Below are 13444 nucleotides of genomic sequence, written 5' to 3' on the forward strand. Positions count from 1 at the left end.
TGTCCCCCCCTTATGGGTACCGACCACCTACCCCGTGCCGGGCGCGGTCCCCGTGCCGGGCGCGGTCCCCGCCCCCGCCCCCGCCCCATAATGCTTTGCGCCCCGCCCCCCGTGCCTCTTCCGTTGGAGCCACCTGGTTAATCGAGCGTCGCGCGCTGGCTGCTCGGCGCTCGGCTGGCCGCGCCTGCCCACGTGCTGGTTTCCGGCGAGCGCAGCGGAAGGGGAGAGGGTCGCGCCGGCCGGGAGCAGGGTATATGTCTGTGGCTGCCGGTGCCGGCGAGGGACGCTGCACCCCGGCTCTCCTCCCCGCGAGTAGGACCCCGGAGCGAGCCCCGCCCGACCCCCGCACCTCCAGCCATGGCTTCTCTGCTTGCGAAGGACGCCTACCTCCAGAGCCTGGCCAAGAAGATCTGCTCCCAGCCCAGCCCCGAGCCACAGAAGCGCAAGTCGGGTAAAGCGCAGCCCCCGGCCGGGACTGGGAGGGCTTCGGAAGGGGGCGCCCCTCCACCCCCCAGCGTCCCCACTCCCCTCCGCGGCGGAGGTCGGTGTGTGCCCCACACCGCACCTGAGTAGCCTTCAGGTGGAGTAGGCACGTAGATGCGTGAAACAAGCCTGTGAAATATTAGAGGGAAGTGTTGTAAGGGATGCTTAAAGGCAACGCCATTTCCCTTGTTCGTTGGGAGCGTCCGTCTGGGAGTCTGAGGGATTCAGCTGTGCGCCCTCCGGGCTGGAAGCTCGGCCGGGGTTTGGAGGAGGTGACCCCGTGGAACGGTTGCCCTGCCGTTGGGCATCGTGAACAGGCTTAGCCAGCCCTCCACGCCGGGTGGGAAGACAGGTATGAGTGATGATGAAAAAATTACTTTTTCAGCCCAGTACTATGGGCCTGGTGGTGGTGTGGGGAGAAGGAAGAAGAAGATGGGTCCTGCTAACGGGAGTTTACACGGCAGTGGTGACAAGGGTCCCCTCAGGAGGCAGGTACACAAGTAGGTGAAACAGACAGTAATTGGCCTGCCCTGGCGCAGAGGAGGGGAGAGTGGGCACGTCTGCCGTGGACCTACCAGTGGGAAAACGACCTTTTCTTTTTATACAAGGAAAATGTGTTCATCGTAGAAAAATGAAGTTAAGTGAATTTTTTCACCACTCAGTTACTAGTTAGATCTGTGTCTTTCTAAAACTTTTTCTGAGCGTTTCTCACTGAAACAATTTGGCTCCTACCTTGTGTACTCAACTCTCATTTTCCTTGTAGAATGTAAATATTCTGTGCCCTCCCCAACACACACACTTGTGGGGTCTTAGGCCCCCGACCACGGATTGAATCCAGGCCCTCGGCAGTGACAGTGCGGAGCGCTTAACCCCTGGACCGCCAGGGAATTCTCTCCCGGTCTGTTACAGTGAAAGCCTGTGCCATTCTCTTTTGTTGGGTGCATCATAGTTTGTTTTGTGGCGGTGCCGTCGCTGTCGTTGTAGATGGATGTCTAGGTTTAACCAGTTTTTCGCTCAAAAAAGGACGTAACGATGAACATCCTGAGGCCACATCTTTCTGCATACCCAGAATGGGTTCTCACAAGCAGACTGCTGGGGCAGCGTGTGGGTGCTTTGCAGGGTTTTGATGAGTGTGGCTAGTCTGCTTTCTAGGAAGTTTGTGGTTCTGAGCTCAACGGATGAGGGTCTCCATATCCCCCATCCTGATGGGCTTTTGGCATTCTTCTAGGACCGAAGCCTCTGCAAGACCTTCCTGTCTATTGAATGGGTCACAGGGATTGGAGTGGCAGCCCTTTCTCATTTTGTGTTTCAGCTGGCAAAACTCAAGTCTCAGAAGCTGCTAGGCCCCCCAAAAAGAAGAGGAAGAGAGCACAGAAGAAGTCCCGGGAGCGGGAGGAGAAGGCTGCAGAACCCAAGGCCCAGGCCCCTGCGGAGAAGTCTCAAGCCAGGACGCCAGTGGCAGCCAAGGAGAAGGAGGATGAGGCCCCCAGCTCGACCGGGGCCCCTGCGGGTGAGGGGGGTGGGCAGGGTCGACTGGGGTCTGGGACAGATACAAAAGTGGGCCTCTCTGGTCATAACGGCACGATCAGATCGTGTGAGACTTCCCGAAGAGCGCGTTTTCAGAGGACAGATCACGGGGCCCCTGTGGGTGGATGGGAATCTCAGGAAGTGCACAGTAGTTCCAGGCCGCGTAGTAACTGGGATGGCGAGGGGCAAGGCCATGTCCCACTGAGGTCCTGCAGCAGCTTGGCTTGTAGAGCTTTACTGCCCTCACGTCCCTGAAGTGGTGTGAGAGCTGTCTCTGGCTCTGGGGGGGCACTGCAGAAGGTGGAAGAAGTGGGAGATGGGTTTGGGCCGCACTTCGTGAGGATGTCCTGCCCTGGAGGCCAGTCCAGCTTGAAGAGGTAGGGTAGAATTTACTGGAACTGACCTGCAGATCCACGAGTGGTCACTGGAGGGGGGCAGTGTATGGAGACTCAGGCTTCGAAGCTGGGCCCTTGGGGAGGGCACAGGAAGGTCGGGGGGTGGGGGAGTCTCCTTTTGTTCTTCTGACTGCTTCTTTGCAGATGGCCTGGCCAGTGAGCCTGGCTCTTTATTTGCCTTGGACGTTCTGCGGCAGCGCCTGCATGAGAAGATCCGGGAGGCGCGGGGCCAGGTAGGTGGAGGAGACCTCTGGGTCCTGTGGTGGTTCCCGCACCCTGCCTGGAGAGAAGACGCTCAGCTGCTTGCTGAGGTCAGCCCCAGCTCTGCCAGCTATTATGGGGCTGACGGGGCAGGCGTGGGGGGGCTCAGCCCCTGTTCCCGCCCCTGCAGCGGGTGCCGCCAGGGCCTCGGCAGCTCTGTCTTGCAAGAGGTCAGGTGTAGTTCTTGTCATCTTGGGGAGCTCGGTCCCCAGGGTCCCCCTCCTGCTGGCCACGCTGAGCTTCTGGCTCTTCTGTCCTGCGGCCTTGGAGAGAGGCTCTTCTGTCCTGCGGCCTTGGAGAGAGGCTCAGCCTCTTCCTTCAGGGAAAGCTGCCTTTGCTAACACACCCACACTGGGCGACAATTCCTGCACGTTTGTCCGTCTAAATGCACGACAGCCCTGTGAGGTAAGCCAGGGCCTGAGATGAGGTGACCAGCCCAAGGTGACAGGCATGGGACGGACGCTCCAGGATCTCAACCAGCCTCAGCGTGGATGGCATCGCCACCCCCCGCCCCCTGTTTTCCTGGGGCCCTCCCCCAAGCCTCCTGCTGTGTGGGGACAGTCCCCTGGCTTCTTTCTGCACTGTCCTGGGACAGGCCCGAGGGCCCTGCCTTCCTGCAGTGGTCCAGAGCACTGTTGTCTGCCCCGCAGGGGTCAGAATCGTGCAGTGGTCTGCACAGGTGCAGTGTTCTGACCCAATGCCAAGATCTGGGTGGTGGCCTTGGCTAAGCCCCCTGTCCTTGTCTCTGAAATGATGGAGGACCACATGTCCCTTATTGGGTCACTGGGGAGACTTAGAGGCAGCATGTTTGGGAAGTGCCCCGGTATGGTAGGTGCCTGGGATCCGGAAGGCACGGTTCTCGTGGGGTCCCCTTGGCCTTGTTTTGGGTGCACTTTGGGTGCCAGGTCACCTCCGGGTGGAACGCTGCACGTGGCGGGCCCATTTTCCTGCCCTGATTCCATGTGCCAGGCTGGGGGCCCCGCGGTTGGGAGAACCTGATGAGTGAGCACCTTCTTGCGCCGCAGGGCAGCGCCAAGGAGTTGTCTCCAGCTGCTTTGGAGAAAAGACGCCGGAGGAAGCAGGAGCGCGACCGGAAGAAGAGGAAGCGGAGGGAACTGAGAGCAAAGGAGAAGGCGGCCGAGGCCCTCGAGGGGGTGGAGGCCGCCAAGCCGCCACCCGAGGCGCCCCACGAGGAGGCGCAGGTCCAGGCGGGGCTGCTCTTCAACAAGGTGAGCGCTGCGCGGCCGTCGGGCAGGTGGAGGTGGGCGCAGTGCGTGGGCCCCAGGCGGGCGGGAAGCGGCGCGCAGCTCACATCGCCCTCTTCCTCCGAGGTGGAGGTGAGCGAGGAGGAGCCGGGCAGCAAGGCCCAGCGTAGGAAGGAGAAGAGGCAGAAGCTGAAGGGGAACCTGACGCCGCTGACGGGCAGGAACTACCGGCAGCTGTTGGAGCGCCTGCAGGCGCGGCGGGCCCGGCTGGAGGAGCTGCGGGACCAGGACGCGGGCCAGGCCCGGGAGCTCGAGGCCAAGATGCAGTGGACCAACCTGCTGTACAAGGCCGAGGGCGTGAAGATCCGCGACGACGAGCACCTGCTGCAGGAGGCCCTGAAGCGCAAGGAGAAGCGGCGGGCGCAGCGGCAGCGTGCGTGGGAGAAGCGCACGGCGCACGTGCTGGGGAAGATGCAGCAGCGGCAGGACAGGCGGCGGCAGAACCTGCGCAAGAAGAAGGCGGCCAGGGCCGAGCGGCGCCTGGAGAAGGCTCGCAAGAAGGGCCGCATCCTGCCCCAGGACCTGGAGCGGGCCGGCCTCGTCTGAGGGCCCGGATGCCCGACGCCGACCTGGGTGGCTGCAGGCTCCGGGTCCCAGCGGAGAGCGGACGCCGCCACGTGCTTGAGAGCCTTTGGATCCAGGGGAGGGATGACCCAAATCGGGGCTCTAGGCTCCTCTTGTGAGGCCGGAACGCTCCCTGAAAGTTACGGGGTGGGGGGCGAGGGAGCAGCGAGGAGGGAGGGGGCGTCTTGAGGGGGGGCTTCCCTGGCGCCCTCTTCCTCCCCCGTGTTTACAGGAGCGGGAACTGCTGTGTCTGCCCCAAACTCACTTGGAAAAGGACAAAAACCAGCCAGCTCCTGTAACCTGCGTTGGAGTGGAGTTGACGGGCTCGGTAACTGGGAGACGGCGGGGCCGTCCTCCGGCTGCCTGGAATTGAGTTATTCGAAGTTAATTTCTAACGTGGGTGAAACCTAGAATTTAAGGTAGACGTGCACATTAAAAATCCTAAGGTAACCAGTAAAAGGTAGAAACTGAACTAGCAGGAAGCACAGCGGAGTGGGGTGGACAGTTATCGATCTGGGGGGAGGCGGGAGAGAAAGAGTAAAACTTAGAACCGAGCGAGGCCAATGGAGGGTGCACAGTCAGAGGCACAGTTAAGTCCAAGCCCGCAGGCAGCCGGGATGAATGCACGGGACAAAACTCAATGAATCTTATGGTATGTGGATTATATTTCAGTAAAACTGTTAATAAAATTCTTTTGACTAAACTCCAGTTAAGAAACAGATGGTAACCAAAAGGAAGCTGGTGTGGCTGTATTATAGGATGAAGATTTGAAGGTAAAAGGCACTAGTAGAGAGAAAAGAAAGTCGCCACGTAATGAAAGGGGTGCAGGTCACCTGGAAGGTAGAACAGTTCTGCACCAGGAACAGCTTCAAATCTGTCTAGCAGAAACTGACCCCGCTACAAGGAGAAATCAATTCACAAACCAAAGTGGGAGATTTTTAACATCTCCGTTAGGAATTGATACACCAAGCAGACAAAATCAGATGCATAGGGAAGGTTTCAGCGAGAGCGTTTGTAAGCTTGATCTGATGGACACAGAATAGTGCCTCTAAAAACAGTGTGTACCGGGACTTCCCTGGTAGTCCGGTGGTTAGGACTCTGCTTCCAATGCAGGGGGTGTGGGTTTGATCCCTGGTCAGGGAACTAAGACCCCACATGCCTCGGGATGCAGCAAAAATTTAAAAACAAAACAGTATGTACCTCAAGCACACGTGGAACAGTGGTGAAAACTGACCACCTCCTAGTCCATAAAGCGAGTCATATTTCAAAGCGTCGGCATCGTATCTGGCCGTAGAACAATTTAAAAACTTCAGAGGTAATTGTTAAAATTTCCTGTTTGGAAGTTTAAAAACACACTTCTAAATTACCTGTGATTCAAAGAGTAATCCCTAGTGGATGTTAGAGAAAGTTTAGGACTGAAAGGTAATGAAAGTGCTGTGCATTAAAATCTGTGGGCCACAGCGAAGGCAGTGCCAAAAGCACTTTGTAGCCTTAAAAGTGTGCTTATGTGTATCTGTTCCTGGTTATACATCTTAGGAAGTGATTGCATCATGCAGCACAATTTCCTGCCATCTTGCTTGACCTAGCACATCATTCCAGGATCCTGTTGTCCCATTCTCTGCACCCAGCAGTTACTCCCGAATTATTGTCCGTATGTTGCAGTCAGAGTTGGGAGAGTATAAACCCCCTGTGGAAATCGCAGGAGCATCTCAAAAGGCCTGGTGGATGTATCATTGGGTGCTCCCCCTGAAGCCTGGAAGTCCAGGAAGCTCGCCCCTCCGGCCTGGAGTGCTGCTGTGTCCCCAGCTTCATGTAGCTGGTGTGCAGGGTGAGCAGGTGGTGCATTTTGGTGGCAGGTGGCATCAGGAGCACCCCATTTCTAGAAGCAGCACTGGACAATAGGAGATACAGCGCAGAAAGGCTGAGGAAATACAGAGAATTCTTCACCTGGTGGGATACAGAGCCTGTATCCAAGTTGAAACACTGAAAATGCTCCAGCCTCCCTGGGCTTGGCCACTCGTGTCCCTCCCTGGCCAGGGCTGGGAGCTGATGATGCACAGAAGCAAGGACATGCTGCACATGACTTTGGTGGCAACCGAAGCGCCTCATGGCCAGAGGCAGTAGTGGACGATGGAATATGGACAACAGGGAAGAAGAGGTTAAGAACGTTACAGAACGAGTCTAGGAGGCCCGATGCACACCTCTTGGGTGCCGTGCGCCTCAAGCGCAGAAGATGAAATGCAGAGTCATGGGAGAAAACTTCCAAGGGCCTAATGTCAAATATTTTCAGAACCAAATGGCAAGAGTCTCCAAGTCAGAAGGTCCCCCTCCTGTTGCATAGTGAATCAGATGGAGATAGCTGTAACCAGGACACGTGCTCAGGAACCATGGTTCACCAGGAACTGGGGTTCCAACAGTCCTGCAAGGCCAGGGTAGTTTTGTGCCACTGGCCCCTTTGGGTGAGGCTGGGAAGTAGGCTCCCAGTCAACCTTTCTTTCTACTTAGGGGCTCCAGAAGTTGAACTAACACATGGTTAGAAATTCAGTGAGGGGCTACATGCAACTGAGTAGCTCAAGTGAAGCTTCTGTTCACCAGACCTGCGTCGGGGTGCAGAGGGCAGAGAGCTGTCTCCAGACCCCCCGTGGGTTGGCGCACCCAGTCCATTGCACTAGCCTGACAACTGTGGGAACCTCGCGTACATGGCCTGTGGAAGTAAGGTGTTCCCTGCCACCCTCAGGTCCCAGGATCTGCTGGCCCAAGAGCATGGTTCTACCCCTGCATCTCCCGTGGCATTCCATCCAGCCTTCAGGGAAGGGCCACCGTGGTGCTTCTCTACTCTGTTCACAGTGCTTTTCTAGTACCTCCTCAAAGGATGAGTCTTCTGTACCCTCCCCAGACCACCTGTGGGGTGGATAGCAGGTAACATTGTTAAGACCTTCCAACAAGCCTGCCTCGCTCCTGGTAGAGAGTAGCGTAGAAGAAAGAGTTCTTACCTCTGTGTCATTCCAAGGGATTTCTGGAAGGTTCACTCACCTCAGCATGGGCCACTGTGGGCTCCAGGTTTTGCTCAAGCAACAAAGGAAATGATCGGATCCTTTCCAGTTCCCTAGCTAGCCCACTCTGAGTCCTGCTTATGGGTGGAGCCCCCTCTGAAACTGCACCCCGCCTTTCTTGGCCAAGCACTTCTAGAATCAGCTCCCACACGCTTCCCTGATTTTTTTCCAATGTAAAGCAGCAGGTACTTGTTCAAAGCTGCTTCTGGGTTGGACTTTGTAACTGGCCACTTGGGACCTGCTGAGATCCGACTGTACTTTGCAGTCTAGAGACGAGGTGAGATGGGAGTGAGTTTGAGGAGACTGGCTTCTCCTTGGAGGTAACTTCCTCAGATAAGAGTTCAAGCAAGGCACAGCCTTGTCAGCCGAGGGAGGAGGGACTGATTTCTCAAAGTGAGCCTTGGTGAGGTTGGGTATTCAGGGTACCTGAGGCATCCAACGTTGCCCCAAATATCCCCATTTCAATTCTGAGGGCTGGTCAGTACTCCAGCTTTTCCATGAGAGACCTGGTAAGGTGGTGAATTCGCCTGTTGGTAGGATTTGCTGATGGGCTAGCTAAAACTTGGGTGTTCAGGTAACTCAATCTTGCAGCTGAAAACCATATGAGAGGTTTTTCTGCAGAGTAATAGGAAGTCCCTGATTCGCAGTCCATGTCTTAAGCTAAAAATTGAGGACTTTGAGCCTATCCCTGTCTTTCTGTTGACTACCCAGCACTGTTAAAGGAGCCGCCCCCCCCCCCTGCAGTCCTGGAGTTTCTCAAGCCTTTCTCATTTCTCAAGGTGGTGTTCAGCTAGTCTCTCAAAGTCTCGCCTTCAAAAGATATTTGTCTCAGGTGACCACATCTCCAGATAAGTTGTTTTGCAGCTGTGTGCCAATATATCCAGGGTCCCATCCCCTGGTACTAACCAAGTTTCTACTACCGTCAGCTAAACTCCAGCCAGATAACAAATCCCAGATTTTCCCTAAGTCACTCATGAGAGGTCATGTTATGTTGCATTAAGAAAAGTACTTTTTAACAAATAAGACCAGTAGTTTAAAGCCAGACTGATCACTGGATATGTCTTAGCAACTAGGAATAGAGAAAAACTTCCTCAACTGGATAAATAACATTTACCCCAAACGTACAGATAGCATCATACTTAACAGCGAAAAACTCAGAAGTTTTCCTGCTAAGATCAGGAACAAGGCAAAAATGTCCCTTCTCATCACTGCTTTTCAGTGTCATAATAGAGAAGTCCTAGCACATGCGACAGGACAAGAAAAAGAAAAATACATGCAGATTGGGAAGGAAGAAATCAAACTGTCTTTGCAAATGACATGATCGTCTATGTAAACGTCCAGAAGAATTGACAGAAAAACCTGAAACAAATGATTGTATCAAGGTTGCAGGATACAACGTAAATATTGTAAAAAACCAAATTGCTTTCTTATCTAACAAGTGTTCCTGTGAACAAGTGGACTTTGAAATTAAAAATACATTACCATTGGGACTTCCCTGGCTGTCGAGTGGTTAAGACTGTGCTTCCACGGCAGGGAGCGTGGTTTCGATCCCTGGTTGGGGAACTAAGATTCCCACATGCCACACGGCCAACAAAGCAAAACAAACAAAAAAATACATTGCCATTTACACTATGTGAAAATTAACAGTTTCCCAGTGCATGTAAAAGTTATGTTTACACTATACCGTAGCCAATTGTTAAATGTGCAATAGCATTATATCTAAAAAAATGTGCAGCCTTAATTTAAAATATTGCTAAAAAATGCTAACCACCCTCTGAGCCTTCAGCGAGTTGTAAAAGATCACTGACCACAAACCGTAACAAATATAACAGTGAACGTTTTTTAAATATTGTGAGAATTACCAAAATGTGACACAGAGACATGAAGTAAGCCAATGCTGTTGGAGAAATGGTGCCAATAGACGTGCTTGATGCAGGGTTGCCACCAACCTTCAATTTGTAAGAAATGCAGCGTCTGTGAAGTTCAATAAAGGGAAGTGCAGTAAGAGGAGGTGTGCCTGTAAAGGGAAACCTCACTAACATGGAGTTGGGAGGCCAGAATAGGGAGCTGTCGTGCACACGTCACTCAACATCAATACAGATGCCAACAGGAAGAGATGTACCTTGCGTCTCGGGCAGGAAGCGATACCACTACTGCCAGCAGGGGGAAGAGGGGATTTCTCCTTGCCTGGCAATAGCTCAGTGTCAGACCGTCACAACTCAGCTACTGAAAGGCCACTATACTTCAAACCCCAGTTTACTCCATTGGACTTTTTATTTGTAGTAGCCCTTTCCAACGTGCCCTTCTGCTCCATAAAACTTCTTCTCCTTTGCTTTACCAGACTTGCATGTGGTTCACCATAGTTACATGTCCTGAATTACAAGTCTTTGCTGCTCCTGAATAAGCTCTTTTTGTTGGTAAAATAACTGGCTGTCTTATTCCTTTAGGTTAGCAGTTAGCACCCCCGAAATGAAGTAATTAGGTATAAGTCTAACAAACTGTATATTTGATCTATATATCAAAACTCTGATGAAAGTTACCGAGGAAGAACTAAATAAATAGAGATTCTGTGTTCATGGATCAGAAGACTCAGTGTTGTCAAGATGTCAATTCTTCCCAGATTCAGCGCATTCCCAGCAAGTTAGTTTTTGGACATTGACAGACTGATTCTGAAGTTTATGTGGAGAGGCAAAAGACCCAGAATAGCCACTCAATATTAAAAGAGAAGGACACAGTTGGAGGACTGACACCACCCAACTTCAAGACTATAGTGAGGCTGCAGTAATCAAGACAGCATGGTATTGGTGAAAGAATAGACAAATAGATCAATATAGTAGAGGGCAAAGAAATACACCCGCAAAAATATAGTCAACTAATCTTTGAAAAAGGAGCAAAAGAAATACAATGGAAGAAAGATAGTCTTTTCAACAAATGGTGTAGGAAAAACTGGACATCCACTTGCAAAAAAAGAACCTAGATGTACAGACCTTACGTCTTACACAAGAATTAACTCAAAATGGATCATAGATCTAAACGTAAAATTCAAAACTATAAAACTCCTAGAAAGTAACAGTAGACAAGTTAAATGATCTTGGGTATGGTGATGACTTTTTAGGTACAACCTCAAAGGCATGATACATGAAAGAAGTAATTGATAAGCTAGACTTCATTAAAAATTTCTGCTCTGTGGAAGCCATAGACTGGGAGAAAATACTTGCAAAAGATACATCTGATAAAGGACCGTTATCCAGAATACACAAAAAACAAAACAAAACAAAATCCTCTTAAAACTCGGCAATCACAAAATGAGCAACCTGATTCAAAATGGGCAAAAGACATAACAGCTAGCTCACCAGAGAAGAGATTCAGATGGCAAATGAGCATATGAAAAGATGCTCAGCATCATATATCGTTAGGGAAATGCAAATTAAGAACAACAACTAGATATCACTAACACACCTATTAGAATGACCAAAATGCAGGACGCTGACACCACCAAATGCTGTGAGGCTGCGGCGCAACGGGAGCTCTCACTCATCGCCGGTGGGAACGCACAGCGGTGCGGCCACTTTGGAAGACAGTGTGGCAGTTTTTTACAAAACAAAAAAACAGACTCTTACCATATGACCCAGCAATCATACTCCTTAGTATTCACCCAAATGAAGTGAAAATTTATATCCGTACAAAATCCTACACAGGGATGTTTATAACAGCTTTATTTATAATTGCCAGAACTTAGCAACTAAGATGACCTTCAGTAGGTGAACGGACAGATAGCTGTTGGTTCATGCACACAGTGGAATATTATTCAGCCCTGAAAGGAAGTGAGCTATCAAGTTAAGAAAAAGACAGGGGGGAACCCTAAGTACATAACAGTAAGTGAAGGAAGCCAGTCTGAAAAGGCTACAGACGGAATGATTCCAGGTATTTACGACATTCTGGAAAAGGCAAAACTATGCAGACAGTAGAAAGATCAGTGGTTGCCAGGGGTTAAGGGGAGGTGGAGGGATGAACAGGCAGAGCATAGAGGACGTTTAGGGCAGTGAAACAATTCTGTATGATACTGTAATGGTGGGTACGTGTCATTATACATTTGTCAAAGCCCATAGAAGGTACAGCACCAAGCGTGAGTCCTGATGTAAACTGTGGGCTTTGGGTGATAATGATGTGTCCGTGTAGGTTCATTGATCATATTCTATGGTTCAGGATGCCAGTAGTGGGCGAGGTTTTGTGTGTGGAGTCAAGAGGTTCTATGGGAACTCTTTGTACTTTCCACTCAGCTTTTCTATGAACCTGAAACTGCTCTCAAGAAAGAAAAGTTTAGGGCTTCCCTGGTGGCGCAGTGGTTGAGAGTCCGCCTGCCGATGACAAGAGGATTGGAGCCCTTGTGCTTTGTCACCTTTAGTTTAAAGGAGAGCTTTGATTTAGCTGAGAGCGCACGGTTGACAATAGTAGTCAAAACGAAGAGGGGGATGGCAGACGCTCCCACTATCGAGCACTTTGCCAGGTTTTCGCCGACGTGCCTCTCTCGTGCTGGAGCAGAGTCCGGCGAGGCTGGTGAGGCCTATTCTCCAGGTAGACGGTGAGAGGCCACAGTCCGCCCGGATTGAAACATCCAACTTCAGGGGCTTCTAGGAACTGGGGCGTCTTCTCCAACCCGGCTTCGTCCCCTTTGGGTATGCATTGAGATACACGGGAACTGGGAAGGCCTGTCAGGGAGAAGGGGTGGGGAAGTCATCCTCTCCTGGCCACCAGGGGACTCGTGGAAAAGCTCAGGTTGATCCTCTCTGCCTGGGGCTGGAGTGCACACTGAGCGTGTGAACAACGTCCCAACGTCCCAACGGTTCAGTTCAGGGCATCTCCTTAGCTGATGCCAGAACCTGGAATAGGAGCTTCTGCTGGTCCTGGGCTCCATGTTGGGGACTGGTGGCTGGACTGAAAGATCTGTTGTCAGATCTACTGGGTGATGGATGCTCTTGGGTGCCCGTGGGCATAGGTACCAGTGACCCAAACATAGGAAGGTGTGAGGGAAGTGCACAGAAGCAGTGCCTGGTGGTGGCGGATAGGGCTCTGTGCCCGTGGGCAGTGTTCCTTTGCAAAATTCAGCAAGTCCTCTTGTTCCCAGAGCACAGAGAACACCTAAGGCTGTGGTCTGTGAGAGGCCAGGTCAGCCTGTCGATGGGCAGGCATCAAAGCATGGGGGCAGGAGAGATTCAGGGTGAAACTGTAGTCTGGGAGTGGCCTGGACTGCCAGTTGGGGTGGAGAGTGCCTGGTAGCCTGGTCCACTCCAGTCTGTAATTATCTACCCAACAATGCAGACCTGGGGAGAGGCCCTGTGACCGGCTGTTGTTTGGGGCTGGTGAGAAAACGCCTTTGATTAGCTAGGCAAAGAAGAGCCAAGTAAACCTAAAGTTAGCAGAACAAAGGAAATAATGAAACTTAGAGCAGAGATAAACAGAACAGAGGAGCACTTGAGATAGTCAATGAAACCAACAGTTCTTTCTTTTAAAGATTTACAAAATTTGACACATACGGGACAATTTTATGGAACAAGTCGCTTAACCTAGATGAGACGGAAAAATTCCTAGAAACACACAAACTACCAAAACTGACTCAAGAAGAAATAGAAAACCTGAGTAGACCTATAATAAGTGAGTAGACTGAAGCAGTGATAAGAACTTCCCAACAAAGAAAAGCCCAGAACCTGATGCCTTCATTGGTGTTTTGTCTCAAACACTTAAAGATATAACACCAATTCTTCCCAAACTCTTAAAGACAAAACAAAACAAGCAAACAAAAAAACAGGAGGAAGGAACACTTAAATTCACTGTGATGCCAGCATTAACTTGATTCCAAAGGCATCACAAGAAAAGACGTCTACAGGCCAAAATCCAT

General features: G+C 51.6%; 1 protein-coding gene across 1 annotated transcript; it reads left to right on the top strand.

Annotated features, from left to right (window-relative positions):
* The first annotated feature begins 141 nt into the window (after positions 1–141).
* SURF6 (surfeit 6) lies at positions 142–11969 on the top strand. Its single transcript, XM_022578241.3, has 5 exons — positions 142–451; positions 1796–1993; positions 2550–2638; positions 3692–3895; positions 3998–11969. Exons 1-5 carry the CDS (start codon positions 358–360, stop codon positions 4475–4477), a joined length of 1065 nt encoding a protein of 354 aa, XP_022433949.2. The 5' UTR covers positions 142–357; the 3' UTR covers positions 4478–11969.
* Positions 11970–13444: the final 1475 nt, after the last annotated feature.

This window comes from Delphinapterus leucas, chromosome 6 (assembly GCF_059928025.1).
Source record: "Delphinapterus leucas isolate spDelLeu-1000000601 "Yukka" chromosome 6, BTC_Dleu_Yukka2, whole genome shotgun sequence".
In the NCBI taxonomy this organism is placed as follows: domain Eukaryota; kingdom Metazoa; phylum Chordata; class Mammalia; order Artiodactyla; family Monodontidae; genus Delphinapterus; species Delphinapterus leucas.